At 41.1% G+C, this 27,405-nt stretch overlaps 1 protein-coding gene across 19 annotated transcripts in view; it reads left to right on the top strand.

Moving 5' to 3' along the window:
• Positions 1-27,405, top strand: part of LOC144933856 (neuron navigator 2-like) — a 280,032-nt gene that overhangs the window by 145,009 nt on the left and 107,618 nt on the right. For 16 of the 19 annotated variants that reach the window (XM_078859085.1, XM_078859069.1, XM_078859075.1 and 13 more), the window contains exons 3-6: positions 1,340-1,392; positions 14,018-14,090; positions 19,632-19,788; positions 21,429-21,497. In XM_078859085.1, coding sequence (XP_078715211.1) covers positions 1,340-1,392; positions 14,018-14,090; positions 19,632-19,788; positions 21,429-21,497 — 352 coding nt within the window. The remainder of the gene's footprint in view (positions 1-1,339; positions 1,393-14,017; positions 14,091-19,631; positions 19,789-21,428; positions 21,498-27,405) is intronic. The other 3 variants (XM_078859087.1, XM_078859088.1, XM_078859082.1) reach the window with 2 other exon arrangements.

Genomic DNA, 27,405 nt, shown 5'->3' on the forward strand with positions numbered 1-27,405 from the left:
ACACCACCACACCTGTGCCCGGGTGTTGTATGATAAACAGGTATTGGACTAATCTGTCATTCTTGTTATTGCGTGCATGCTACTGTATTGCATACACATTTACTTTATCGAACTTTAAGGCCACAAAAACAGCTATACTTCATTTTAGATACATGAGGACTTCATTTATGTAATTCAGAGAAACAGTTAACTTCTGTATATGAAATGAAAATATTAGCTATAAAGAATATTATTGCAAAAATATATGTATCGTTAATGTAAAACAGTACTTTTCCCACAGAATTAAACCAAGTCTTGCTGAGAGCAAGCATTCATTATTGGTATATATATATTTCCCCTTCTACGTTCATGTAAGTTATAAAATAAATCATAAATTCACATGTAAAAGTATGCCGGGGGTCAATGATGTTGGTTTTTGTAATGGGCAGGATTTGGCAGTCAATATTAGTCATGCGGGGGCGAACATAAGGGATACATTATGAATATCAAAATCAAAGAAAAAATTCAAGCAGTTTAAAAAAGTTGGCCTTTTACAGGCCACTCGAAAAAAAATTCACAATTTGGCAGAAGGCAGTTGTGGTGTTGCAGCAACAGCAGTAGCAGCAGCAGCGTTAGGGGGTGGAAAAGAGAAGTGCGTTAGTGACCTGTGGGTTTCCTTGCCCTCTCAACGTCTCTCCACTCAAAAAGAGCAACGCAGCCCAACCTGGCCAGTCAGATAGTGTGAGCGCTGGGGGGGGGGGATTGGGAAACTTACGCTCGGCAAACGTTCGCCAGAAAAGCGGCGGCTTGGATGGGTGGCAAAACGCGCGAGGTGGGAGTCCGGGCTTGGGTTGGAGGACGGCAAAGGAGCCAGGGAGGGGTTTTGTTAGGGAGGGATTTGTTTGAGGGGGAGGGATGGAGAGACAGCGATGGGGTGGCTCACATTCACACGCAACTCCTTTTGTCAGACGGAGGGGAGGGGAGCCACAGGGGCTGTGTGTGCTTTATTTATTTCATTAACTCGCCCCTAATAATAAGGTCAGCCAGAGAAAAAGTGCTAAAGTGTGGCTATTTCTGCCGGTGCACATGGAGCCTGTTACAGCTGAATGCTCCTGTGTGCCGCAGGCAACAATTGGAAGCTGAATGCAATGAAGGCTACCCTAGACGATCCCTAGAGATGCGATTAATGTTATGTGGAACTAAAAATTGAACGAACAGCGCTTGATATTTGAACAGCCCCAGAACGGATGTTTACTAAGTAAATTAATAATACAGTCAGCTACTGAAAAAACTATTTTTTTTCTTTTCCACATAAACCACTTGGTCGATTAAATGCAACCTTGTCATTTTCCTTTTTTAGCCAATGAGAAGATTGAAAACATCAACGGCTGCCCAAGGAGCCAGGCTCAGATGGTGAGTTAATCCACCTGAATTTCCCTGACAGTATAGAGGAAGCTCTTTGGCTATGGGGTAAGTGCCAATGTGCATGTCTCTGTTTGAAGGAATCGGCAGAAAAAGTTGAATCTGGAAAATGTGAATAATGCTGTCTGTCTTTACTGTGTGTGGGAAATGCACTTCCCATCAGGGACACGCTGGCAATGATCTGGTTCAATACGAAAAGCAGTGCATTTTTAATTGGGATAAATCCTTATTGAGGACATCGCAGAATAAGTGTGCATTTATCATACAATGCTCACATTCAGCTTGTAATACTTTGTAACGGAGCGACCAAGACACAGCCTGGAATGCATTTCTGGAATTAGGCTCCCAACGGCAACTTTGTCGGAAAGTCCACCAGGCGTACAACTTTACCTCCAAAACTTTATTGGCTGGAAGCTAAAGCATCTCTGGGCCTGGCAGCGTGCATTCAGACACGGGAGAAAAAAAACCCAGATCCCTTAGAAGTGAGTAGGAATAACGGGTCTTCGACATAGCAGCAAGGCTCAACTCGAGCGGCATTGCTACAGCAAGCTGTCAGAAGAGACGGAGAAAGTGCCTGTCGCAGCGTTTATTTCCCGATTAGGGGAACTAACGATTTGCATTTGCAAGCTTCAGTCGTGAAGGTATGTGCGGAGTGGGTGTTTTATCTAAGCTATGAATTCAACTTGATGCTTTGAGAATTTTGAGAATGTGTTGGTTTATGTTTGAATGTCTCCGAAGGTTTATAATAACAGATTGTGATATTTTGACACTTACATTCTTTAGTTTGATAGTGTAGATTTAAACCTTTTTTATTTTACAGTACGGTTTTTTTTTTATATACAGTGACGAACTGGAAATAACTTTCATACTTCTAATAGCTGGCTATATATGCCCGCAGTACTGTAATTGGATGCCAAAGACGTTTATCAACGTAAATCGATGCCTTTCAGCCTAAAACTAGCATAATTAGGTTGTGTAAGTGTAGATTAACACAGCATATGACCGTTAAAGGAATTGTCTTGATTGCTTAGCTCTTTTGAGTATAAACCAGCTGTTTTCAAATCACTCAGCTTTCGCTGAGTCTGCCAGCAACTTGATTCTCTCCGCTGGTTATGGTGCTGTGAACATTTCCTGGGGTATTTTTGTCCTGCAGTTTTACAGATTGCCATTCCACCGCAGTTCACGCACGTCTGTTTACCCATTGAGTGTTTCTTTTCAGAAATAAACTTGAGAAGGCAAGCAGGATAAATATTTGAAGTATCTAAGGCACCACAACTGGTTGCATAGCAGAGATGCCTGCTGAGGACTATTTAAGAACCATGTAGGGATTTCATAAGTGCTTCTCATAATTATAAAAGGAAATTAAACATTGCTTTTGAATTCCTAGAGAATTTAGCATGACGAGGATTTGTTTCGTCCGATTATTTTTAGATTGTCACGGTTATTGTCTTCTGCCTTATTTGATCCATTTCTACGTTTGAACTGTGTTACAAAACCAAATACCACCACGGTCTCGAAAGAGCTCACATCAGCAATCAGAAAATCTAACAGAGAAGGCATCTTCTAAAGCAAGATGCACTAAATGTACCATTTTAAAACAAACCCACGTCAACTGTGTACAGCATAACGTCGCATATCCGACCCGCTGAGGACTGAGGTATAGGCGAATATGTGAAATGGTTGGATATGTGAACATCTACACAACTACCCCATGCACAAACACTACACTGCAGTTAAATGGTCAGAGAGGATATGTGATTACTGTATATCTGTGGCTGCACTGTAGGCCTTGTAACAGTAGTGATCCCAAAATGACTACCTTTGCTTTTACATGTTTGTTGAGTTAAATGTGAGCGCAGCAGGGTTAAGCACTTTCTAGTGTCTACCACCTCGGTATTAGGTCACCAAAGAAACAAAATTTGGCTTCCAACTAATAGGGTAATTGAACTATACATATATATATATAAATAATGATGATGTGCTAACGCGCTGGTGTCAATTTCCTCCTGCTTGAATATCATCAGTTGCTTTTTATTCCTCCTTCGTTTGGCCGGAAATACAGACTTTCTGCTTTACTGCAGAGATTTCCATTTCTTCTGTCACCTCATTTTCCCCACAGAGAGAGTGCCGCAGACCATCATCTAAGCAAAATCAAGTGACAACTGTGTTCTTGGTTCTTTTGATGAAGTCACGTAGATAGAAAATAAAAAGAAAATTTAAAAAACTCACGACGTTTTGATCGAAACACATGAAGACCGCTTGTGTTGCGATCGAAACGCCGTGGTTTTTTTTTTACTTTCTTTTTATTTTCTATTTACGTGACTTTACCGAAAGAACCAAGAATATGAATTCCTGCAGTCACGAAAGTTTTAAGTCAAAATTCAAGCGACAACTGCTTTTGATAATCGCCAGCGTGGTCTGTTGGCTAGTCGTGGAAGTACGCTGCAATTTTCACTTAGCGGTTGTGACCATGGGCTTAGATCAACAGGATGTACTGCACAAATGATTGAAAACCACGTACGTAGGTTGTAAAATGATCATGTAAATTAGGTTTGGCAAACAACAAACATATATATGAGGCACTGAGGAGGAAGATATCATCTCCTCGTGATAAAAAACGCATATTTTCCCATCAAATGATGTATAACCACTTTCATTCAATTAATTTACATAATTTAGGTTTGTGATTTGATTCAGGAATGGATTTTTTTTTACATTGTGGTAAATGTAGCAACCTCTCCTGACTGAAGGTGTGACGTGGTCCTGTTACATACAGCATATACAAATTGAAAAACATTGATTCTTACACACATAATTCAATGCTTGAATCGTGAGCTTCAGCATCCATATAGAATCGACCAATCTACGCATTATTCACACCCTTATTTTTCACCAATAACATTACAGTAATGTTATTTTTCTGATAACAAGACCCTCGTTACGTGCACCACACAATAATACATCTGTTGCGAATCTTAACTATTGCCATGTTTCGGATTGGCAGGGTTAGGATTAGGCAAATCGTTTGTCACGTGTTCATCACCCGGCAATGCGGTAATGAAGCAGCTGAGCCGCAGCTTTTCACGTGAGATGCGGTTTTGTGAAGAGCTGTCAGTGTGAATGTTGCTCCTTTGCAAGCTAATCTAGCCTCGCCAAATCGAGTCCGAGGAACATGCCACCTGTCACTACCAATCAACGTGTTTATAACATACAAGGTGCTCACCAGAGGTGATTTCCTGTCTTTGATGTTCAAAGCAGCCCTTAATGCGATGCTATTTTGCCCATAATTGGTCGTAGAGCCTTGATCACTTTTAAGGTGGAATATAATGCATCTCGAGCTCAGCTTGTTTGATCAGATGTCTCGATATTGATGGTTGTCTTTTGTAATTAATCGCGTGAGTGATGCGATTTGAAATCAATTATTAGAGCTATCTTGCACAAAATTGAACGCGTAAATAAGCACTCCGTCGTTCCTAATTGGGAATTAGATTAGTATTCCTCTGACACGTTCCTGTATTTAATTTAGGCTTTCGCATAATCTATCAATAACCAGCATATCCATTACCAAAATTATGACTTATATAAAGATAATACAATTTTCAGTGTGGGCTCCATGGAGGACAAGATAGATTTACAGCATTTATCTTTTTTCATATATAGTACCAGAGCAAATCCCAGAGCAGCTGCGAGCAAATTTAATTTCCAACTGATTCACGTATTGTCACTTGCAATTGTTAGAAAAATGGTTCCGAGGTAAATATTTTACTTTTTTTCATGTAACATGTAAACACCAGTGTGTGTTGCAAGTAAACGTTGTGCGTACACTAATTAATGCAAATGTTAACCTTAATATCATTCATTATTATTGTATTAGGTGCACATTGTGTGCAGTAAAGCGTACATAACAACATAACGTTGACTCGGGCAGTATAGGCCAACACCTTTCAATACCATACCATATTCTCTTTTACAAGGTGCAGTAGTGTCGTATTTATTTGAACATATTAGGCTACGTTTTTCCTACCTTGATTCACCATGGTATTTTGAAACTATCTTGATAAACAATCACCTTCACAACCATCAATATTGCTTGTGTTATTATTGTAATTATTATCATTATTTCCCTGTTGTAGCAGACACACTCGTGTGTGATTCTGCGTCGTGCCAGTTTCGAAATGTCCACAAAAGGGTGAATTGTCCGAAAGCTCCATATTTATTGTTTCTCTTTTAAATCTTGCATTCGACTCCCTAAATGTGTCACCTAAAAGCAAACGCAATTTATTACACTTTGAATCGCCAGACTGTTTATTTGAAGAAGGAATTTAGGAAAAGTATTTTACCGTTTAAAAGTTAGAATAAGAAAAAACAATCTTGAATTTAAAGAAATCCTATAAAAAAGGGGATTCCGTTATTTTTAATTCCCACTGTTTAGTGTTTATTGTGACAGCTGCGGATTTACGGTGTGAGTCAGCACTAAAAGTCGTCCGCCCAAATATTTCGCCTTAAACAGGAAGTTTTGAGCGGAACGCTAGGTATGGCCTTGTTGCTTTTGGCGAGATGGCAGGACGGAGTTCCGTTTCGGTTTGTAAAACCTAAATAAGGCCAAATGCGTGGGAACAGGATGTTTTCCATCAGCCCTGCTCAATTGACATTCGAAGGAAATGCTAAGCGAGTGCAGTAGAGAGAGAGAGAGAAAAAAAAAGGTGAGTACAGTGAATACTCAACTTGAATGTGTTGCTCGTTTGAAGCGCAATGAGAATGGATGCTTTCGGTACACATCGGTATGCTTGTATTGACGTCGATGCATCGTAGTGTGCGGCGTAATAAAATTAATTGTCCTGCACAGAGAGTAGGAAGGCTGTTAAAGTGGGCTGTAGCTAGACCTCAGGTTGAGTCCTGTAAAAACCTTGACACTTCAAGGACAACACCCTTCTGTGTGTGTGTATATAGTTTCTACAATGGGTATCTTGGATGTATTTTTTTCGCATTGGGTTGTGTTATTTTACATGCTCAAAATCACACTCAATTTTCTTCTAGTTTGATAAAGTTGTCTTATTTTACCGTATTTAATCATCATATCACCTAGTATTCTTATATACAATTTACCTTGGCCGGAATGTGGCGTATTTCATACCGATCTTGTGAGCTCCGATTATTTTTCACACTTACAAAAAGGCTATTTCTATTAGCAGGGTTATTTCTCGGAATATACAAAGTGATATTCACTGGCAAACGCCGGTACAGTATTTTATAACCTCAGCTACACTTCATTACTTAAGAGTTTGTTGCAACTTCAAAGGGATTTTTTGAATTGTCTATTGGGTATGATTGGCTGCAGTGTGGTTTCCAGCTGGGGAAAGCTAAAATCATGCAAGGTTGCAGTACAAGTTGGGGGGTTGGTCATGGCAACTGCAATCACAAGTGTTGTCAGGGGTCTGATATGGTCAAACGTGGGCTTACATGCCTTTAAAAGGCGAGAGTGTCCAGATTACAATACTGTATATAGCAATCGCAAGCTCATCTCCATAGCCATCAGTTAAGCTCCACTCCTAGCCACCCGGGTAATTCGTTGCCAGGTACATTATCTACAACGACCTACGTGTCAGAGGGCATGTCAATCTGCATTCCATAGTTTGGCAAACAGAAAAGATACTGTGACAATTTTTGGTAAGAGAGACCATATTTTGGCAGTAACTTGGCCAATATTGGCTCCGATGTAAAAATAAAAATCCACCCCAATAGATGGTCACAGGGCCTCTTTCATAGGTTCATCCAGGTCTTCAAGAGATTGTATGAGGTTTAATAACTATTTTCTAGGTTAAATCGTGCAAGAAGTATAAAGCCAATTGGTGTTGGACACCCTCCTGCTACCTGACACAGTCCAACGAATCCAGTTGTTACGTGATCCTCATGGCGGTACCCCGGGGTATCAAATAATACAAAAATGCCGAGGCAATTAAATATGTTATTTCTGGGACACTATTTTTTCCAGGGGTGTACTTAACTCCGTGACTGGGGTACCAATCATTCCGAAATCAGTGCTACTCCGCGATGTCGAAACGCAGCGAGGACGATTGCGCTGAAACCCTGAACGCTCGTACGCACCGTAGCGGTGCATCGTGTACAGCTCGTCGAGATGAGTCGATTGCCGCATCGCCGACCATCAACAGACTAAAAATGACTGCATCACGGACATTATGCGAGAGCCGGGGTACTACCATGGTACCCCGGGGTACTACCATGAGGTTCATATGAACAAAACATGCCAGTCGATGTTGTTTTCAGCAAAGCAATACGCTGAAAGGCAACCGGTGCATAATTGTGACTATTAATATACGTTTCGTTTAAAATTACACCCAGTATCACGAGGCGATCACCAGGGTGGTGCTCAGCAAGTGATTGCATATCCTGACCCCAGACCTTAGCCAAACAGGGTAAACGGAAGTTAACGTGTACGTGATAATGTTACATCATCATTATCCATTTCTATCGTGATTCGTTTATAAGTTGTCAACCGCCATAATTATATTGTGTTGTCGCGGTTGTTAATAATACGAGAAGATTTCGGTGCCCTTACAGGCCCTCATTTCATAATCAACTTTTTGGGTCAGATCGCGTTATTTATAAATGTGTCGTAACCCTCCACCACCCGACAAGGCCAATCAGCAAAAAAGTGTCACGTTGACAAAAGACAAATAGTTCACTGCTTTAGCCCACCAGTGTTTTGGAGAGTGAATCCACAACATTTACAGTTTTTGAGTACGACGTTTCGCTGGTAACTATATCCAGCATCATCGGGCAATTCGCCCGAATTTTTTTTATGTTGTGGATTCACTCTTCAACACACTGGTGGGCTAAAGTAGTGAACTATTTGTCTTTTGTCAACGTGACACTTTTTTGCTGATTGGCCATGTCGGGTGGTGGAGGGTTACGACGCATTTATAAATAACGTAATCTAACCCAAAAACGTTTATTATGAATAATATTGGTCGCGAAAGCCTACGTGTTAAACTGAGGCCCTCATCTCTTAGGTCCTGCGGAGGATTTGGGGGCCTTCGGACTTCAATTCGAACCTATGAATGATAATTAGTACAATCTAAACTACTCTCAGTAAGAAATGAATGTACATTACCGTGAAGGTTTTTTGTATTTAAAAAACAACTTATTAACCATTCTTAATGCGATAACATGTCACAAAACAGTTCCCTAGCGCAAGAGTGCTAAGTTGACAGTACTGAACATTTTTACCAAAATTGACGCAATTAAAAAAAAAATTCCAAATAATTTGTTCTCACCTTGTCTTCTTCCGTCCTCTGCTTAACTGACTTGACCTCTCGAAAATAAAACCCACCGGCTCGTTGCACCGCAGAAACATCGCTGTTCAGACGTGTTGTGAGTTGGGTCATGAATGAAGCGCCTGTCTTGTCCTCGGACCATCGACGTAGTCAACGTGCGTGGCAAAACGAACTGTCGGAAACCCAAATGTAATGTTTCCTCAAGTTTTAATCAAACATTTTTACTGACATTTAAAAATACATGAGATCAATAGTTCCATGATTATCACGGCGCGAAATAACATCAGCATAACTACTGTACATTCGCGTACATGCAAATGTTACGCGCTCAAAAAAATGGGCTTTAAAAAAAAATCCGGACAGCCAGAGACAAACTCGCACTTGCTCCATTATAGTATTGATGATGACGATGATTCGAGGAGTGTTTAGATGCCGACGACTGGTACCAACGGTGTCAAGATCAGCCTCTGTGGAGGAGGCTCGTGAAGGACGTCGCTACTGGGCAGTTGGAGGCAGTCGCCCTCCAGCAGAGGAGCGACGCTCACAACAACGAGTGGAGCGCCGGGCGTATAAAATGAAGCAAAGTGGCACAGTGGGGGGGTACAGCTGGTGGTGCATCTACCGGTCATCTCAGTCAGCCAACCCATAGCGCCTGCTAGGTCTGTCCCGAGACCTCCTGCCAGCAGCGAGACTTCGACACTTCACGTGGTGGCCTCAAAGTGCACCTAGCCTGGCACAGGCGCCGTGGTGACTCCACCGTCACTTAGTGGCGTATGGCGGGGTATTGGTGTTGGTTTATATGAGGCAATCTGCCAGCCACGTGAACCGGAAGTTAAAGTAATTCATTACATTACAATTATCAATTATGTCACGTTTCATGAGTGTGCTGTGAAACATCCCAATGTTCAAGGATATTCGTAATTTCAGAAGTGGGTTCGTATACATCTTGGTGTTAGCGGAAGCGGTGTGACTAATGTAGCAGGTTTAACTTCACGTTACATTTATTTCTGAACAATCCGTTCTCAGAGCTGTGGTGCTCAGGCTGTAGCTGTCAGCTCGGTGGAAGTTACACGGGCTTCTCTCCATCATATTTGGCTCGGGAGTGCTTTAGTCTTGAGCCAATAATGACGAACATTGCATAATGCTTGGACATTGTCAAAGTCAACCACATACCCCTCCTCCTCCGCCTCCTGCCTGCCATGTACCGACGTTTGTTTGGCCATTTTTACCGTTTCTTTGATTGTTCCCTGAACCGGGTGTTATTCATCTTACGTCCTGTACGACCAATATACTGTAACACTTATGCGGATTATTTACCAATACCCCCCCCCCGCCCACACACACACAAAAGCTTACACAGTAAAGGAAGGCCTAAGCAAGTTCGACCCGCTTATTAAATACTGGAGGAGATTATACATCGGAAGGATTTTTTTTAGAGCGTGCTTAAATAATGCCCAATACTCTTATATAGAATTACTCGTTCTGTAAAGTTGTGGCTGAGGTTGCTTTATTCCCAAGAGGATGAGGAAATGTGTGACTCATCAGGTCCATTCTTTGTAATTGGATGTTGTGGAAAATCGACAGTTAGTCATCAGCAAAGCATTGCTCAGATAAGGAGCATAAATACCACCCCATCCATTTGCTGTTTGTCCCCTTGCTAATTCATCATTGATTAATGCGACAGGCGCATTTCATTTTCAATCTTATTGTATTTATTTTCAGTGGAAGGTTGTATTATTTGAGTGTGTAAATCACTTCACGGTTCAATGCAAAGTATTTTATTTTAAACTTGTAGTCTTCACGTCTGCTTGCCAACTCGGGTGTTTTGTTCTTATGCTACTGTGACGAGTGTTATTGTATTAAATGTGCAGTGCCACCAGAGTTCAAGTATACAGCGTCGTGATATCGATACTACAAGTTCCACTCCTTGGTATTGTTCTGTTATGAGGCAGGTTGTTATTCATCTCATGATTGTTAAATTGCTGAAGTCTTGCATACAAATTGATGTGCAAAATGGGACCTCTTTTGCCAGTAACTTTATGTGCCTTTACTGCTGTCGATATGTCCCTTATCTAATTTATGCAAGAATACAATGGATTCATATTCTTTGTGTCTTTCGGTAAATTCACGTAGATAGAACAATAAAACGATTGCTTGTGTTGCGATCGAAACGTCGTGATATTTTTATTATTTTTTATTCACTTTATTTTCATTTTTATTATTTTATTGTTCTATATACGTGACTTTACCGAAAGACCCAAAGAATATGAATTCCTGCAGTCACGAAAGCTTTAAGTCAATACAATGAATTGTTTAAGGTGTATTGAATGTTATATAACCCGTATGAGACTATGTATGTAGCATATTCACCTCAAAGTTGAAAACAAATATTACGAAGCCAACTTTGCGTGCAATTTTTAAATGGGTAAGCTGTGCCAGAATGCCAAATTGTGTGCACATTGCAGTGCAATTTCACCTACTAAGTTGTCACTCGAGAGAAAAAAAAAGCCATTCGCCCCTCGATTTAGAAGCTAATCTCTGGGCAGCAAAAGCATTTGTTTGATCATAAACTAGCGTTATTCCTTTATTGCCATTTTTTGACATCGCAGACATCACACGGTAAAAGTTAAAATGAAGGGGATTTCAGTGAAAACATTCGAAGGCTTTGTAACGTCTCAAACGAGTCCTCTGGGGCATTGTACTGTATGGCTTTTCCCCTTGATCCACCGCGCACTGAAGAATTACAGGCCACTTGCGGGCCCCGTTGTATAAACAGGGCAGCAGTGCCGCCAGTGGGATCGTGCATCTTTCTTTTTCTCCCGTCCGTCTTCCTCCGCTTTGCTTTGCGCGTCGAGGCCACGGCCAGGCTTGTGGGGTGGCGGTGCGGGTTGGTTTGTGTGCAGCTGTTGCTCCCTCCTCTCCCCACCCGCAAATTTGACCCAACCCAACGTTTTGCCCTTGGGGGTTTTTTTTAATTTCTTTCACAGTTTCAAAATAAACGTGCGAGGCAACGTCACAGTGAACCACGTGCCCAGCTTGCGTGCCAGGAACCTTTAGCAATACCACTGCCACACACTCTCTCTCTCTCTCCGTCTGTCCTCCGCTGATCAATGTGCATTCATATTTGGTGGCACGATCATCCTGGGGAGACATTGTAAAATGATGTTACGACCTTTACTTTATTGATGTTGTATACAATTTACAGGACAACATTGGGGCGATGCAGTTTTGTTGAGCATTTGTCAGAATAATAAAATGGATAAGGTGCAGCGCCTACAATTGCTTGCTCACACCACTGTTGCTAGAAATACCTCCGCTAGAAGAAGCTCTTAGAGAGTGTTTTGGCCTACTCTTCCACGCTGTCTTCACATCTTGGGATAAGTGGGAGTACCCACACTTTACCTTATCATACTGTTGTGCACGCATTTATGCTGCTGGATGGACAGAGGCTAGACATTTAAGAAGCCTGCCCAAGTGTTTTGACTCTCGTGCTGATACATCAAACGAACTGACGACCTCTTGGGTTGCAAGTCCAGTAGCACAGTCGCATCCCGTGCCTGCCTCTCTGTCCACGTACATCTGGCAATAGTCTTCTTGGTTCTTTCGGTAAAGTCACGTAGAAGGGAAGTAATAAAATAATAAAAATAAAACATAATAAAATAATTCTCACGACGTTTCGGCCACAACGCAAGCAGCCGTCCTCAGGTGAAGACCAGGTCTGTCGGGGAGACAGCGTCTGAATGAAACACTACCACGCTTGGAGCGTATATTTAAGCTGGGTAGGAAGGGGGGAAGGGCGCCTTGACAAAAATAATTTGCATATCAAGAGGAATTTAGCATATTTATGGGAAATGCAGGTATGTGATTAGTACTACTTGTGAAATGCGTAGGAGGTGGGCGGGGGGTTTCAAGTCATATTATGCCCGTGCATTATGCAGGATTAGCAGCATCAAAGGGAGGGGATAGGGGTAGCATTAATAAAAGGCAAGGAATGTTAATAGTATGTAGCTGCAGTAACTAAACAACCACGTAAAAAACTAAAGTATATACTACATAGTACATAGTAAATCTGGCAATAGCTCACGCGTGACCCCTACCGGTCATACGAACAAAACGTGGGGGATCATTCTTACCGAGTGGTCCAGATGTCCTGTGACGCGCTTTCATTTAAATCTCTAAAACGTAATATGTTTTAAGTAAGCTTTATTTTAAAATGACGTGAAAATTTAAAGCAAAAACACGTTAGGGGTTAATTAATTTGGGGGTCACAAGGCATCTGGACCACCCTGGACTTTGAAACAAATTAATCGGAGATTATTTTCATTGGCGGTGGTGCACAAGCACAATTAACAAACCAACTCAGCGAATTTGTCAACAATACTCTCTTAAAAATATAAATATATAGTAGGTGATGTTTCAGGCAAACGCCCTTATACTTGACAGCGCTGATATTCTTCACAGCACAACAATTCCACTCTGTAGACTTGTACAGCATGGATAATGAAATCCTATCATGTGCAATTAATTGGTTGTTGTTTATAATAATAATAATAATTAATGAGTGTGCATCGTATGCACACTCATTTAATTTCGAGGAGTTTTGCTGCTGGTGAAAATTGTTTCTATGTGCCTCATAAGCGATGTGCTTCGTTGCCCTAGCGCAAACCGCAGTAATCTCCGATTTGAAACGGTTTGTTTGCCTTCCTAAATGGAGCCTAAATCCACATTCGTTGCGATTTACTATTGCCGATGTGAGGATGCCATGGAAATCAGTTTTGCTCATTGCGCACCAGTTTTTTTGCCACATTTTATTCATGTGACGGATTCACGAAGCGTGTGTTCCTTAGAACATTATCCAGCTGCATTCTGTAATATCCTCCGAGCTATTTCTTCACTTGGGGAAAAGGGTGGTGGCGCAGTGGTTAGCATGCTTCGCTTTGAACCGGGGGAGCCAAGTTGTATGCCCATTCACGGTTCACATCAGTGGCGAGCGATATCCAAATCGGTCCTGCGTTCCCTCCCCCACCTTCACCGACCCACATTGATTAGCGTGATGCAGCATAGTCAAATAATCCCCATGTCTGACATGGCACGAGAAGGCTAACCTTTAAGTAGTGGAATTGTAAGAAATTGTTTACGATTTGATTACTTCCGCTGGACATTGTGCGCGTTAAAATATTCAATTGACCTTAATTTTAGAACTTTCGTGACTGCAGGAATTATTATTTGTTTCTTTCGGTTAAGTCACGTCTATTCAATTGACGTGCAATTATTTACTCGTGTTGCATTTTGTATTTATTTTATTCTTCTGTCTGTTGCAGGTTGAAAACATTGACGCTTGTCTGAGCTTCTTGGCATCCAAAGGAGTGAATATACAGGGTCTGTCTTCCGAAGGTAAACGTGCACACGAAATATATAATTCGCACACAGTGCTAGGGCATAAAATGTGATGACCAGTGAAGGTTTCCACAGTTTGAATATATGTGCGCTACTTCATAAATAATTCAGGAAGTGTTTAATCCAGAACGCCAATAGTTTTTCATGTCTAGTTGAGTAATTAAAAACATTGGAAAGAATTTAGGCACTTTAACGTGAAGTACTGTATATACATTCAGTTTGTTTGCCCATACTGTAAATGGTGTGCCTCTCTATTTAGCCACATAGACAAATTGATGTGTCTCAGTGGGGACACAAGCCTTCTCCTTTTGAGGAATTCACACACATTTACAGAACAATACCAGGCTCAATGAGCAGCAATCTCAAGTTTACGGATGAGTGAAATCGAAAATTTAATGTTATTTACATAAAGTTCATTTTTGTAAATATAAAAACAAATTCTTTTAAAACCCAGAATTTTAAGGGAACAATAATTTTACTCCACTCTAACTCATTGGCATGATGAAAATGTTTCCGAGTTTGATTCCCGGCCAAGGCAAACTCACATCAGTGGCGAGTGACATCCGAATTGGATCTGCTCCCCCACCTTTCACCAATCCCCACTGGCCAGCATGGTGAAGTATATTAAATCAACTCCCATGACCGACATGGTAGAAGCAGGTCTTCATCCATCAGTGGACTGAAATGAGCCTGAAAATGTTCCAACTGGCAAACAATCGGTACATGGGTCGAACAACCATCACGAAATGTTGCGTGTACCTCTTCATCATTACTGCAGCGTGCAACACTGGGTGTTCACCATTACTGCGTGTATCAGCGAGCTATTTATATTACGTGTAGATGCAACAGCGCAACTTTAAAGCGTACTGTATTCCCACTGTAAGCCATGACTGAAGCGTGGTCTGCTCCCAGGCAGTGCGTGAACTCTCTTCCTGTGTGTGAATGGATCGGTGTGGTGTGTGTGGTATCGTATGCCTGCAACGGGATCCTTTAAGCTACCGCTTCATCGACCTTGGATGCTCTCAAGGTTTTTTCCCATGGTGCCCTTCAGACAATGAAATAAACGCTGCACTGAGTAAGGGGAGAGTGGACGGAAGGCTTGTCGCAGCTAATGGACCGTGAATGGGTTGCGGAGTGAGAAACCGTGAGAGCCATACAAGACTGCCTTATTAGTGTTAAATAAATAAATAATGCGCTCTGCTATGGCTTGCTTATCCCGCTCTAGCAGAAGGTCTCTACCAGAAGGAGGTCTGGATGGTATTTGGCCTACTCTTCCACGCTGGACAGACATCTTGGAAGTGGTGGCAGTACCCACACACTTTACCCCCTACCACATGTGACCGGTCGTCCAACTATGAGTGCTGTACCCATTTAAACTGCCCGTTGGATAGAGGCCAGGGTGGGATTAAGAACCTTGGCCCCATTGTTCCAACTGCCTCGCGCAGGAGGTGCAACTGGCGACCTGCAGGTTGCAGGCCTAGCGTGCACACCATAACGCCATGTGGCAGCATCCCTCTGACTAGTGTACATTCAATGCATAAAACACGTGGGTGTAATTTTAATAGCCCACATTTCATGTTCATCATTGATGGAGCGAAAGACGCACGTGTGAAGTTGGGGTCAACGTTAAGGATGCAATTAAACGCCTGGCTACCAATACCAATTGGCGGCGTGACATTTTAGCGCACCAACAAAAGAAGGCTGCCTGCTGTTCATGCCCGTTAAGTGGTGCAAGTGTCTTTTAAGTTTTGTTTGTGCCAAGGCGTGCTGCAGCAGTATCTGGGTACCTCAGCGTGCACTCTGAAAATGAATACTAATGTGAAATTGGAATGCCAGAGTAAATATGAGCAAATCCTTACTTAATGCGCAGAGCTGAAATATTGGCAAAGGAAAGCAACACACGCCCAGATGCAGGCTGTAATTGTAACGGCACTTTAATCAACGAGTTGTCCAAATGCATGCTGTTGACTTTGTTGTGGTGTAGAGATAGTTGTTTGTTCCGCGAGATGCTGCTGCTGTCAGCTGATGGCTCTGGCACGCAAAGGGAGCATGTTAAAAAGTTACACGGATGAGATGGTTTCTGACATCCCCCCCCCAAAAAAAATAATTGATCAACCATCAGATACATCCAGCATGCCCGGACAGGCTTTGTTAATCCAAAATAAGTCACCAACCGCAGTCGTTGGGTCGTTAACTATTAAGTCGTTAAATTGGCACCACAGGAGTGTGAGAAATGAAACCTGCAAAGGAACTGAAGACTGCAACAAAATAGTATATATATATTTTAAGTCAAATGCTTTGTAAGAAATATTGCTTCCATAAATATGCTGGTATAATTGTAACAAATGTGAATTATTTCAGTTGAACGTTGTAAGCAAATCAGAACAGCTATGTTGGACACATTTATTGGGAGAGTGTCAACCGATTTAACGAGTGTATTTCGATCGGTAGTAGACATATTTGAATAAAAATGTCGTTTTTATGCACAATATTTCCTCTTTTATGTTAATGGGGTATCTATAAGTGGATCGTCATGTATATTATATTAGACAACGAAATGGATGAGGGCGGAGATGGGGGGGGGGGGGACCTTCAATGAGAGTCGCAGCTCTCTTTTAAGGGCAGCAACCCAGTTTCAGCCATAATGAGCCCAGGAATGCTCGGGGTTGTGCTGGATTAACCCAAACTCGTTCCGAGAGAGATGTCTGCAAGTCACAGGGTGCATGTCCCGTTCACCGCTGAATCTTGGAACGCGCGAGTGGCTCAGCGTTCATTCTATTTGGGGAGGTGTAGCGCCGTTGTTTTTTAAAAAATTGTACTCACCGCAGAGAACTGCAGCGACACGACCACACTCTAGGATAGCTGGTGCCAAACTGTGCCGCACACGCCCTCCCGCGTGGCCTTCTTCTGATTTCGTTCCGATGACGACGTGTAGAACACAAGCAAAGGAATGCACTGCCTTGGTTATCGTTACATTCACCACTGACCATGCCTTTTTCAATATCTAGACACGAATTTTTTTTTAAGCAATCGCTTGCATCAAGTAAAGTACTTAAAGATCAGCCTCCGGTTACTTTTTTAGCCAATTGACAATTGACTAGGTGTGGAAACGATAGCGTGCAGGTGATGTTTAGATGAATGTGATATCACTCAGCCTTGAGTTTCTATCTTCAGCAGTGGTATTGCGGGACTAAGCTCCAGAAGCAGATATTTTTTGTTCTATTTTAGCCGATTGTATCTACAATTGCGTTGTATTTCTGTTCATGCTTCTCGAAGCGAATGAACGCGCTGTTGTTGTGCAATGTAAGATAAAACTCAGGAAGAGAATTCCTCCAGATATTGACGTCACAGTGTCCCTTGTTGACCTGCCACCTTCCTTTTGAAGAAAGCCAGCTCTCCCCCAGGGTATAAATGGTACAACCAACTCATTATTTTCGTGAAAGTGTTTACGGAAATTTCTCTCCGAAAGAGGTTTTATTATTTTACGAGAGCCATTTTTTGAAGGATAGATTTTGTGTTGGTCTCCCCTGTTCATCAATCAAGTTGATTTTATATAATAAAAATAAAATCTGAAAGCAAATTAAGTGAACAAAAAAGCACCCACCTCCTTCCCAAATTTACACTGACTATTCTTTACATTTTAACTGTTTTTCCTAGACTGGCTTCCTTCTTTTGTAAATTATAAAGGTGCAGTGAGCAGGTGGTACTGAGGTTAGCTGCACCACACTACTGTAAATAATACTTAGACTTAGCATAAAAAAACAAATATAATTTGGTTTTGGGCAGCTCATTTGTCACACTCTGCCTTTAAAGTGAGCGTAGCAGAATGAAGCCATTTAACAAAAAGGATAACGCAAGATATGACCTGCAGTGTTAACTCATAAGCAATAGATTGGAACGCAACTAATGAATGAATGCACAATAAGTATGCATTGTATTTGCGTGTCCTCTTGTGGCTTATATAATATGCATGAAAGCTTAGAGGTTTCCTGATTGTAGTAACAAGAAAAGTTATTCTGATAGTGATTGGTAAAAACTTTAGGCTGTATCTTATTCCTAGATGTAGTGTTAAGGGAATGTTTCAGCAAGTGCTTGATGTAATATGTGCTTTATAAAGAGATGGCGCCTTGAAGTAGATGGACAAGGATTGATGGGGTTTGAGGCTATCAGCTTAAGAAGCTGGGAGTCAATTCCAAAAATGTGCGTGGTTCTCGTCAGTGATTGAGGATGAGCTTAGCTGAGATCCTGATGAGAAATGTTCTTTTTTAGAAAAAAATGATGATTTTATCCATCCAGCAGCAGTATTCATGGGTACTGCACAGTAGATCGGCAGGCCACGTGTGGTGGGGTAAAATGTGGGTACTCCAACCTATTGCGAGACGTCTGTCCGGTCAGCTTGGAAGATTAGGCCATATATCCTTCAGAGGGTCTCTCCAGAGCTCCCACTTAGTGGAAGGCAGTGGTGTGAGCAGCAAATTGCAAGGCTACATCTTTATTTGTTTTTACCTTCAGATAAAGGCTTGTGAGTGTATTTTTAAACATTAACTTGGAATTGTAATCATGTGCATTTCCCAGCAGTTTGTTAATCATTGTTACTGCCAGGGGCTCACGTTGCTTTAAAAAAAAGATGAAAAAATCTATTTCTTTTTGAGGAAAAATAAACAAAAATGGTTATGCCACAATTACCTTTTCTTATAATTGACAATTATTTTTATTTCACCAAAGGGAGATAAACATCTGTTATTATATGTAAATGTATTCATATTTACACAAATGTGCTTGCTTCATGCATGGATGTGTGTTGATGTGCATCATCATTAGCATGGTCAGCCATGGTCAAACGACTGTTGGATGAAGACCTTCCCTAGTTTGATGCCACCTCTCGCAGTCCTTCAATCTAACAATCCACTTAGCCCTTGCACACGAGCCGATTTCATTGCTTCATCTCCTCTTGGCTGGGCACGTTTCATTCCGTGGCTACCGCACTGTCATTATACTGTTGGGCATTGATGTGTGAGAGCGTATTATTTCATTTACGAACAATGGCTAAAATATTTACATTTTGTGCGGATTGATGAAGTGGGTGTAGTTAGGCCAGTTTCAGACATCGCTTGCCACTGATGTCAGCCATGGTCAGGGATCTAACTTGGTTCGCCAGGTTCATAGTGCAGTGCACTAATCGCTGCACTTGTGCGCGCTACTATTATTTTCAGTATGTTTTAAACCATTAAATTATTAACCTCTTAACGTCTGGGTGTATTCCTCTAATCGAAGCCCTTCTATCACCAGTTGTTTGAGAAAGCAATCGCAGGGGCTGCACCTTTATTTTTATTTTCATTAAACATAACGGAGTTACAATGAGTGAACACAATGAAGGAGCCTTGCCTTGACCGATTATCAGGACAAAAGGGGCTCTTTATTGAGTTGATGAAAAAAAGGATACAAATATATGACAATAATAGTTATGATCACGTTCATTTATATTCTACCCTGACACTATTGTCATGCTTTTCTTTTCCATCCCACATGTTTGGACAGAAATCCGGAATGGAAATCTGAAGGCCATCTTAGGTCTCTTCTTCAGCCTGTCCCGGTACAAGCAGCAGCAGCAACAGGCCCAGAAACAACAACAACAGCAACAACAGCAGCAGCACCAGGCGGCTCAACAAAAAGCACAACAAGACATGCAGTCCAGGTGAGAGTCATTGGCATGTAAGGGCTGCATAATGTCAAACCTTGCTTACAAACGTAGCACCCGTTATCATATTGCGATGTCTTTGGGATTGTGTGTTGTCCTCTTGGACTGTTTATTGATAATTTCCCATTGATGCATTATCATTCTCCCCTTATTTTGTGTTGAGACAACATTGTGCACATATGTATTTATTGTTATATATATACTGTACATTTGTCACGACACAAATGTTGATATATATCAGTGGCATCGTGGAGGTATTATTAGGACACCATTTGTGCATTCTGCAGCCAAATACAATATTTGGAAACTTTTAAATTGCCTACTTTTTAAGTTCCATTAAAATGACTTGCTCTTTTATTTTTTGGCTGAGCTAACGTTGAGTTATAATTCCCATCTCACCTCCTGGCCATATTCACAGAAATACAATCTCAAAGCTCCAGAGTCACTGATATCACTCATAGCCAACCCAGCAGAGTAATTGGATCGTTGAGATTACAGGCAAAGAGAGATCAGGGGCAGGGCAGAGCATCTGCTGCAAGGATAACCTGTCTCCAGGTGCACATACCCTGCAACACTTCCTGTGTGTCACTGCTTGAGGTGCCTCTACGCAAGGTTAAATGTTGTTGAGTTTTTCAAAAAGTTTGCGGAAAAAAATCATTTTAAAGTTGGACAACTGTAAGTTTTAAACTCGTGTAATCGATTTGACGCTGCCTTTGCCATCGGTCATTGGAGTGAAAGAATGCCCTCGCTGCGGTGCTTGCTGGATTTTTTTTTGTTGCACGGAGAGAACTGCCCCGGTGATGTGCACATCAATAACTTGTCCCTACCTCGGCGGCATATGACTGCCACGGGGATTTGTCATCGCCTAGAGAAAACAGGTGCCTCCATGCAACTGACTACAGCTGCATACATTCATGAATATCTTTGCACACGTTCTTTTTTGCCATTTGTTATTCATTTATTCGATGTTATTTTCCAGTAGAATGTATTCAAGTGCGATTATTTTCATGAGCCTGCTACGTGAACATCTTGGCTTTCTCAATTATGTGTCATGATGAACGCAGGATGCTATTTCCGAAAGGAAATTGTTCAATTGTTCTGTTGTTGCAATTTCCAACCCACAGTTGATGCCAGTTCACCCGTCTTCATATCGATGACATTATGACGAAAAAATGCATCAGGGGTTGCAAACTGACAGCAAGTGTAATTATCATTTGAAAGATTGCTAATGTACCAGATGTCCTCGGTGGGCGATCTTGTTGTGAGCTCCGTTGCGATGAGTGCGGTATCCAGTAGCATGCAGACACTGCGAGGATTTGTTACAACGTTTATTAAATTCTGCTATAAATAGTAGGTTTTAGGTGAGCCACGTTGAAGAGGACTCTGCCTTCCCCTTTCTTGCACACGTGTGAATTGTGGAAAGGGTTAGCAACCCCTGTCTTGCGCGCATCTGAAGTATGAACGTGTGTGAGCTGTTTCTGTTGCCTTTGCTCTCTTGAGGTGCGTGAGATGCTGACTACACAGTCGGTTGTTGGTGCTGAGTGCTGTGGATTGTTTTCTGTCTCATCTGCCCTCACCATCTGCCCCTGTTTGTCTCTCTCTCTCTTGGTTCTCTCTCCCCTCTCCCCACAATGCAGTGCGCCAGGCAGGCACTCTGCTGTGGCCAAACATGCAGGGGCGACAGCCAGTCAGAAAAAGTCCTCTCGGTTAGCACCTGTGCTCTCTCCCTTTCCTCTCCTGTCCACCTTGCTCGTGCCACCTTGCCTCTTGCAAAGCATGCCAAAGCTTCAGTTGCTTCTTTTAGGCTGCACTGAACTCAGCTGCCAGTGTTTCGGCTTCTGCGGGAATAGCGGAAGGAAGAACACGTTTAAAAAGAAAAGAAAAATAGAGCAATAATATCACTAAATGTTCATGCTATTTACACGGCCATCAATAAAACTTCCCCTGTCCTTGAACATTTTCGGAAATTATTGGTAAAAATGTACAGTAAAATTTCAACCAAATAAAACAATGGCTGTTGTGAATTGCATGTTAAATGCAGCATTTAAATAGTACATATAAATAACTGCTTAACCTTCTGCATGTTTACTTAAAATGCAAAGCATGAGAATCACCTACAAGCTGATGAATGGTTAATGATTAATCCGAGCATGCGTCATGGTTAAACCGAAGGTCATGGCAAGCAGTGCTGCGGTGGAAGCCATTGCATAGGAAACTTAGAACATTTGGATGCTCCAAAAGTACTATACCTTTTGAAACATTTGGAAATTTGAAAAACTAAAACTGTTAATTTTAATTTGTGATTTGAATTTATAATTATGAATGGCTGGAGCAGACGGAGTGACATATGCAGATCTACTTCGGCTTTTCCAACAACATGATGCACGTTACCATTGTGTAAACGTGGAACTGTTTTGGCATTTTCCTGGTGCTGTGAACATGAACATACTAAATGCACCATGGAGTAATTAGCTGGTAAGTGAACACTTAATTGCGTTATTGAGAATATGGCCAAGCTTGGGCATGTCTTCTGTAGTTTGAGTTAATCATGCACCTTTGGATGCAGCTAAGGCTAGCAACACGCAAAGTGTTTGAGAAGGTTGAATGCTATAAGCATGCATTGCCTGCTTTTTGCATGTGAAAAAATATATACTGTTTACTCACTAAAATAATTATACGAATGTGCCTAAATTTTTGTCTTTGTTATTATAATATGTTTATGAGTATTGGACCACCTTGGTCAACGCTTACAGTATGTATTGAATTGTGCTGTATGTTGCCATCGTAAACACTGAATTCATTCACATACAATTTGAGATGATAAAAAAACACTGGTTCATGTTTTTCCATGATGTATTACATTGGTAAGTTAGGTCAAAGGTTTACCATTCACAAAAATGTAGAAGGAATTCTTAAATATGCTCAAAACATTTTTTACATTCTTGCTCCGGTGAATACATTTGACTTTCTTTGTGTTGTGTGTGCGTGTGTGCGCGTTTGCATATGGGTAAAATCTGAGTAATGTTTTTCTTTTCACGAACATTACGGTTAAAATTAGATTGTATTGCATTTAATAACGAAGGTATAAAAGAGACCTGCCAATTTAGCAGTTAAAAGCGAATGCCTGCGTAAAGGGGGCCTCTCTCGCTAGAGGGGGCTCTAGAGAGGCCCTGAGCGGGTATATGGCCTACCCTACCCTTCCACGCAGGGTGATGAACAATTACCCATTAGCAAGGGTGATGAACGATCACGGTGATCCATGTGAACGTTTTCTTTGCTTGCGCTGAGTGTCTGGGTCCTGCAGTTGGGATTTTGGCATAGCTGCACTCTGCAAACCTTCAATGCAGCCTCGTGGTGGTGGCAAAATCAGATTATTCTAATCCTGTTTGTGGGTATAACACTGCTCAGACCTCGGGCTTAGGGACCTCTTAACTGTTAGAGTGGCTAAAAGAGGAAACAATGTGATTGGATTCTTACAAGCAGTAAATCTTAGAGGCCTGAGGGTCATTTCCTTGATCCTATGATCTATATAGGTCTTGTTTTATTGGATTTGTTGAATATAATTTATTGAGTGACAGAAAATCTTTTTATTTCACACGCCAAAATAATTGTTTCATTGTTTTTTGCCCCCCATTTGTTGGACTGCATGCATCCATTAAACTGTAAAAATTGTAGAATTACGTGTTTCAATAGGATTTGTAATTCATCGTGTTTTTACGTATTTAAAAAAAAAATTGGAAAAAAGCATTTTCCTTCACTCAGTGAGACACTCTTAAGTAATGCCTACCTCCGACAAAAGTAAAAGTAAACTTCCTGAGCTCGATATATAATGTATATATATTTATATACTCCTAATCAGAGATTTAGTCCCAGCACTGTGACCAACTCTGAGTGTCTGGCCTGCACCGCACTTGACCCCGGAGCTTGTTAGGAAAATGAACTGGTCCGCTAACCTTTTTAGCGAGTACTTATGATAATAAAGCTGAGAATTTCTTTTCAAATCAATCAACAGTGGGAGGACGGGTCGTTGTTAGTGTCCACGCTGAAAATATAATGTTGGGAAAAGGCTTTTGCGCAAAACGAATTGTGTGCCACGCCAGAGCGATGAACTGTCGATGGAGCAGGAAGCTCCATCATTAGAAAATCCCCAATGAAGCAGTTATCTTAGATTGGATAGGGGAAGTCTCAGCTATTAACCCTTAACCTGGCTTTGTCCACCCAATAAAAAAACACCCCTAATGACGCTATCGTTGATTAATTTGAAGCTAATAGCCACTGGGAAAGTGTGTCGTTAATAATTTTAATATCTTTTTGCAGATTTGTTTTTAATATTTTATTTTACTCATGCTTCATGACGGTGACTCGAGCCAAAATAAATTTTCCATTTTTTAAGTAGTCCATAACTATGGTAATTGATTTGGTAATTTCCATGTAAATATAACAATTCCATCTTATTTAATGTTTTTGGTCTGCTTCAACTTGTGAACTAGAGGGGGGAACCCACTCCAAGGGTGTTGAACGGATGCCATCTCCCAAACTAGAATCCATGGTCTGTCAAGAAATCTGCATGGGCAGATTCAACAAAAGCACTGAAAAGGCAGCGATTAACTCATTTGTATTCTGGATTGACGGAGGTCCCACATTAACAGCAGATACTCCATTTGAATGAGTGCTTTTCTTCTTCTTCTCATTTTAATATTAATTAGTGAGTTGGACTGAAGCTATTAAATGCATTGTTCATTTCTCACTTGTCTATTCCGGGGGCCTGACCCCCAGATCATAGAACTGCTGTGCCAGCACACTGACATGGTATGTTTGACCCCTAGGGCTCCTGAAGGATTTGGGTTACATCATATAAAGATTATAAGCCTTACAAAATAAATATTACATAACTATGATGACTGAAATAAAATAACATAAATCGACTAAAACTGGAACACTGATTATGCATGCCTAAGTGCATATGTGGAATAATAATAAAGAATGTAACATATACAATAGTTACATTCAACATATGATTTTTATCCTTGACTCTATTAGCCATCACTCCTATTATCCGTTGGAGCTTTTGGATTATATTATCTGTCCGCCTAATCCTATTATCTGTGATTAGCCACTTAATTTTTCTCAGAAAAGTGGTGTAACTTTGCGGATGACAGCGCTGATAATAAGATCCGTGATGCTCGCCCCCCTCACATCACCGCGACGGATAAGAGGAGACTTCACTTCTTTGCCTACCGTTTTGAAGGAAACATGTTTACAAGTGTCACTATGCCGATACAAAATTGTTTCCAACAACCCTTTCTTTGTTTTAGCAAATTATACCAAACATGGCCCTACTGTAGTAATGTGCTTGAACGAAACTCAAGGTAAAACGACAATGATCTGTTACTATCAATATCATTTTCCCCTGTGACTTGATTATCAACGTGCGTTAACAAGTCGTTATCACCTCGTACGTGCCAGTTGAGCTTTCTGGTCTAGAGCAGTTCTCCATTGGTGCCTGCAGGTTGGCTAATAATGAATGCTACAAACCCAAGCACTCTCACCTTCTCAAGGGCAATTTCCCCTGTCTGCAGAAACATGCGCCTGCCTTGATTATAACCAGTGTCTCAGTCTCGTGATTAACCAACATTGCATCGATGGTTAATCGTATAGGCGTCGTGCACGAGTGAAGTTGATGTGTGCTACAAAAATGTACGTATCGATGTCATATGTACGTCTGTACATACGTCTCTTTTTAATCGTGTATTGATCGTCTTTGCCTTTGATTATAGCACGAGAATGTACCCAATATTGTGAAATCTTAGGAAAGCTAAGCAGGTCGGAGCCTGGATGGGCGATCATCATGAATATCAGGTATTATAGGTTGCGGGGCTACATGGTCGGCAGCAGAGCGTAGAGCAGCAAAATTCTTTGTTGCACTGTACTTATTCCGTATATATATGCTCCTCTTTTTTGGAAAAGTGTACTGACAGGTGTGGTGAAGTATGGTTAAATAACGCCCACAATCCGCACGGTGTTGGGAGACCTCATCCAGCTGTGGATTGACACGGAGATTTGTATACGTACATCACGTGTGTATAGCAATATTTGACCTTTTCTAAAATGTATTTGTATGAAACAAATTAGTTTGGTACTTTATTTTTTAATGCCTCATGTAATGTTTGTTACCATAGTTACAGTTAACTGCGATCATATTTTCTTCCCGAATTGCTAATCCTGTAACAGAAAACATGATGTTATAAACGATGGTGTCAGTGGAGGTGCAAGGCATAAGCAAACTTATAAGCAAAAGATTAGGGTCCTAAGTAGCGCAGGGTCCCCCGAATCCATGGATGCACAAAATATCAGCTCAAATTCAGATCTTAACGAACATACGTAGTCAATCAACATAGTATTAATTTATCTCATTTCTGTCTTGCATGGAGCTCTGTTCTTTCATTTGGCTGTTTTAAATGTCCACGTGATAAGCCACTTCGTTGAGCTATCATTTGTGGCCAGGTGACTTCTGAAAAAGAGCTACATAGTTCAGTGGGCCTTACCTGGTAAAATAAAATATTGTTTATATATGTGTCCCATATCAACATCTCTCTCATTTTACTACAATTCTTTCTCACCTGTATCTCTCCCCTCATCTCCATTAACACCTCTAGCTTTTGTCCACATTTCTATAATTTCGCTACATCCGTATATCTTGCCTATATCTCTTCCATCATCTCATTAGGAGTTTATGAAATTGAAAGGTGGTGGACAGGCTCCAAAAATTGTTGATGCTTTTGGCCCATAATTGGGATTTGTTTTTTGTGAGCCTTGAGATGCTGCCTGCTGAGATTCCCTTGGGTATCAATGTGTACTGAGCCCAATGTGGTGAAATGTGGCCAAGTCTGCCATCTTGTGGCAACGAGTTTTAGACCCAAGAAGAACGACAGAGAGCACTGCAGACTAAGCTCAAAAGAGTTTACAAAATAAGGTCGTGACAAAGAAATGTGGTGATGGAAAGTTGAAGATGTAGCTGTTGCTTTGTTGATGTGACCGATATTTATTTTAAAAATTCACATGAACATAAACAAATTTCATATTAAAAAAAATAACATGGCACTTATGAGCATAATATGTTGTAAAAAGGCTACGTTACATTGTCTACATTGAAAATGACAAAATGCCCAGCAATAAATGTGGAAATCGTTTTCAAATTCTATTCGTTACATGGAGTTTAAACATGCTTTTTCAATTAACAGGTTAATTCGTGTACGATAAAATAGCTCGGAAGAGAGATTAGAAAATGTTCTTGTTTCTTTTTTAACTTGTATTTGCGATAATGAATGAGGATGTTTAGACATCATAGATTATTCAAGCAAAAAAAAACAGTTTAGCGTTTTATGTGAAACCAGTGAAGCGTGATAAGAATATTTAAACACAGCCAATATTGAAATTCAGCTCTTGCAGCTGGCATGGTTGGTGAGAGCATTGGAGGATATATTGGTTGAGTTATTATCATGCTTACTACATGTGCCTATACTGTAGCTAACAAACCATGAAGTTTTAGATGGGTATTTGTAACCAGCTGGAATATGGTTTGCTTTAGAAAGATATTTGCGGTGAACTTCAGGT

Source organism: Lampetra fluviatilis, chromosome 8 (genome assembly GCF_964198595.1).
Source record: "Lampetra fluviatilis chromosome 8, kcLamFluv1.1, whole genome shotgun sequence".
NCBI lineage: Eukaryota > Metazoa > Chordata > Hyperoartia > Petromyzontiformes > Petromyzontidae > Lampetra > Lampetra fluviatilis.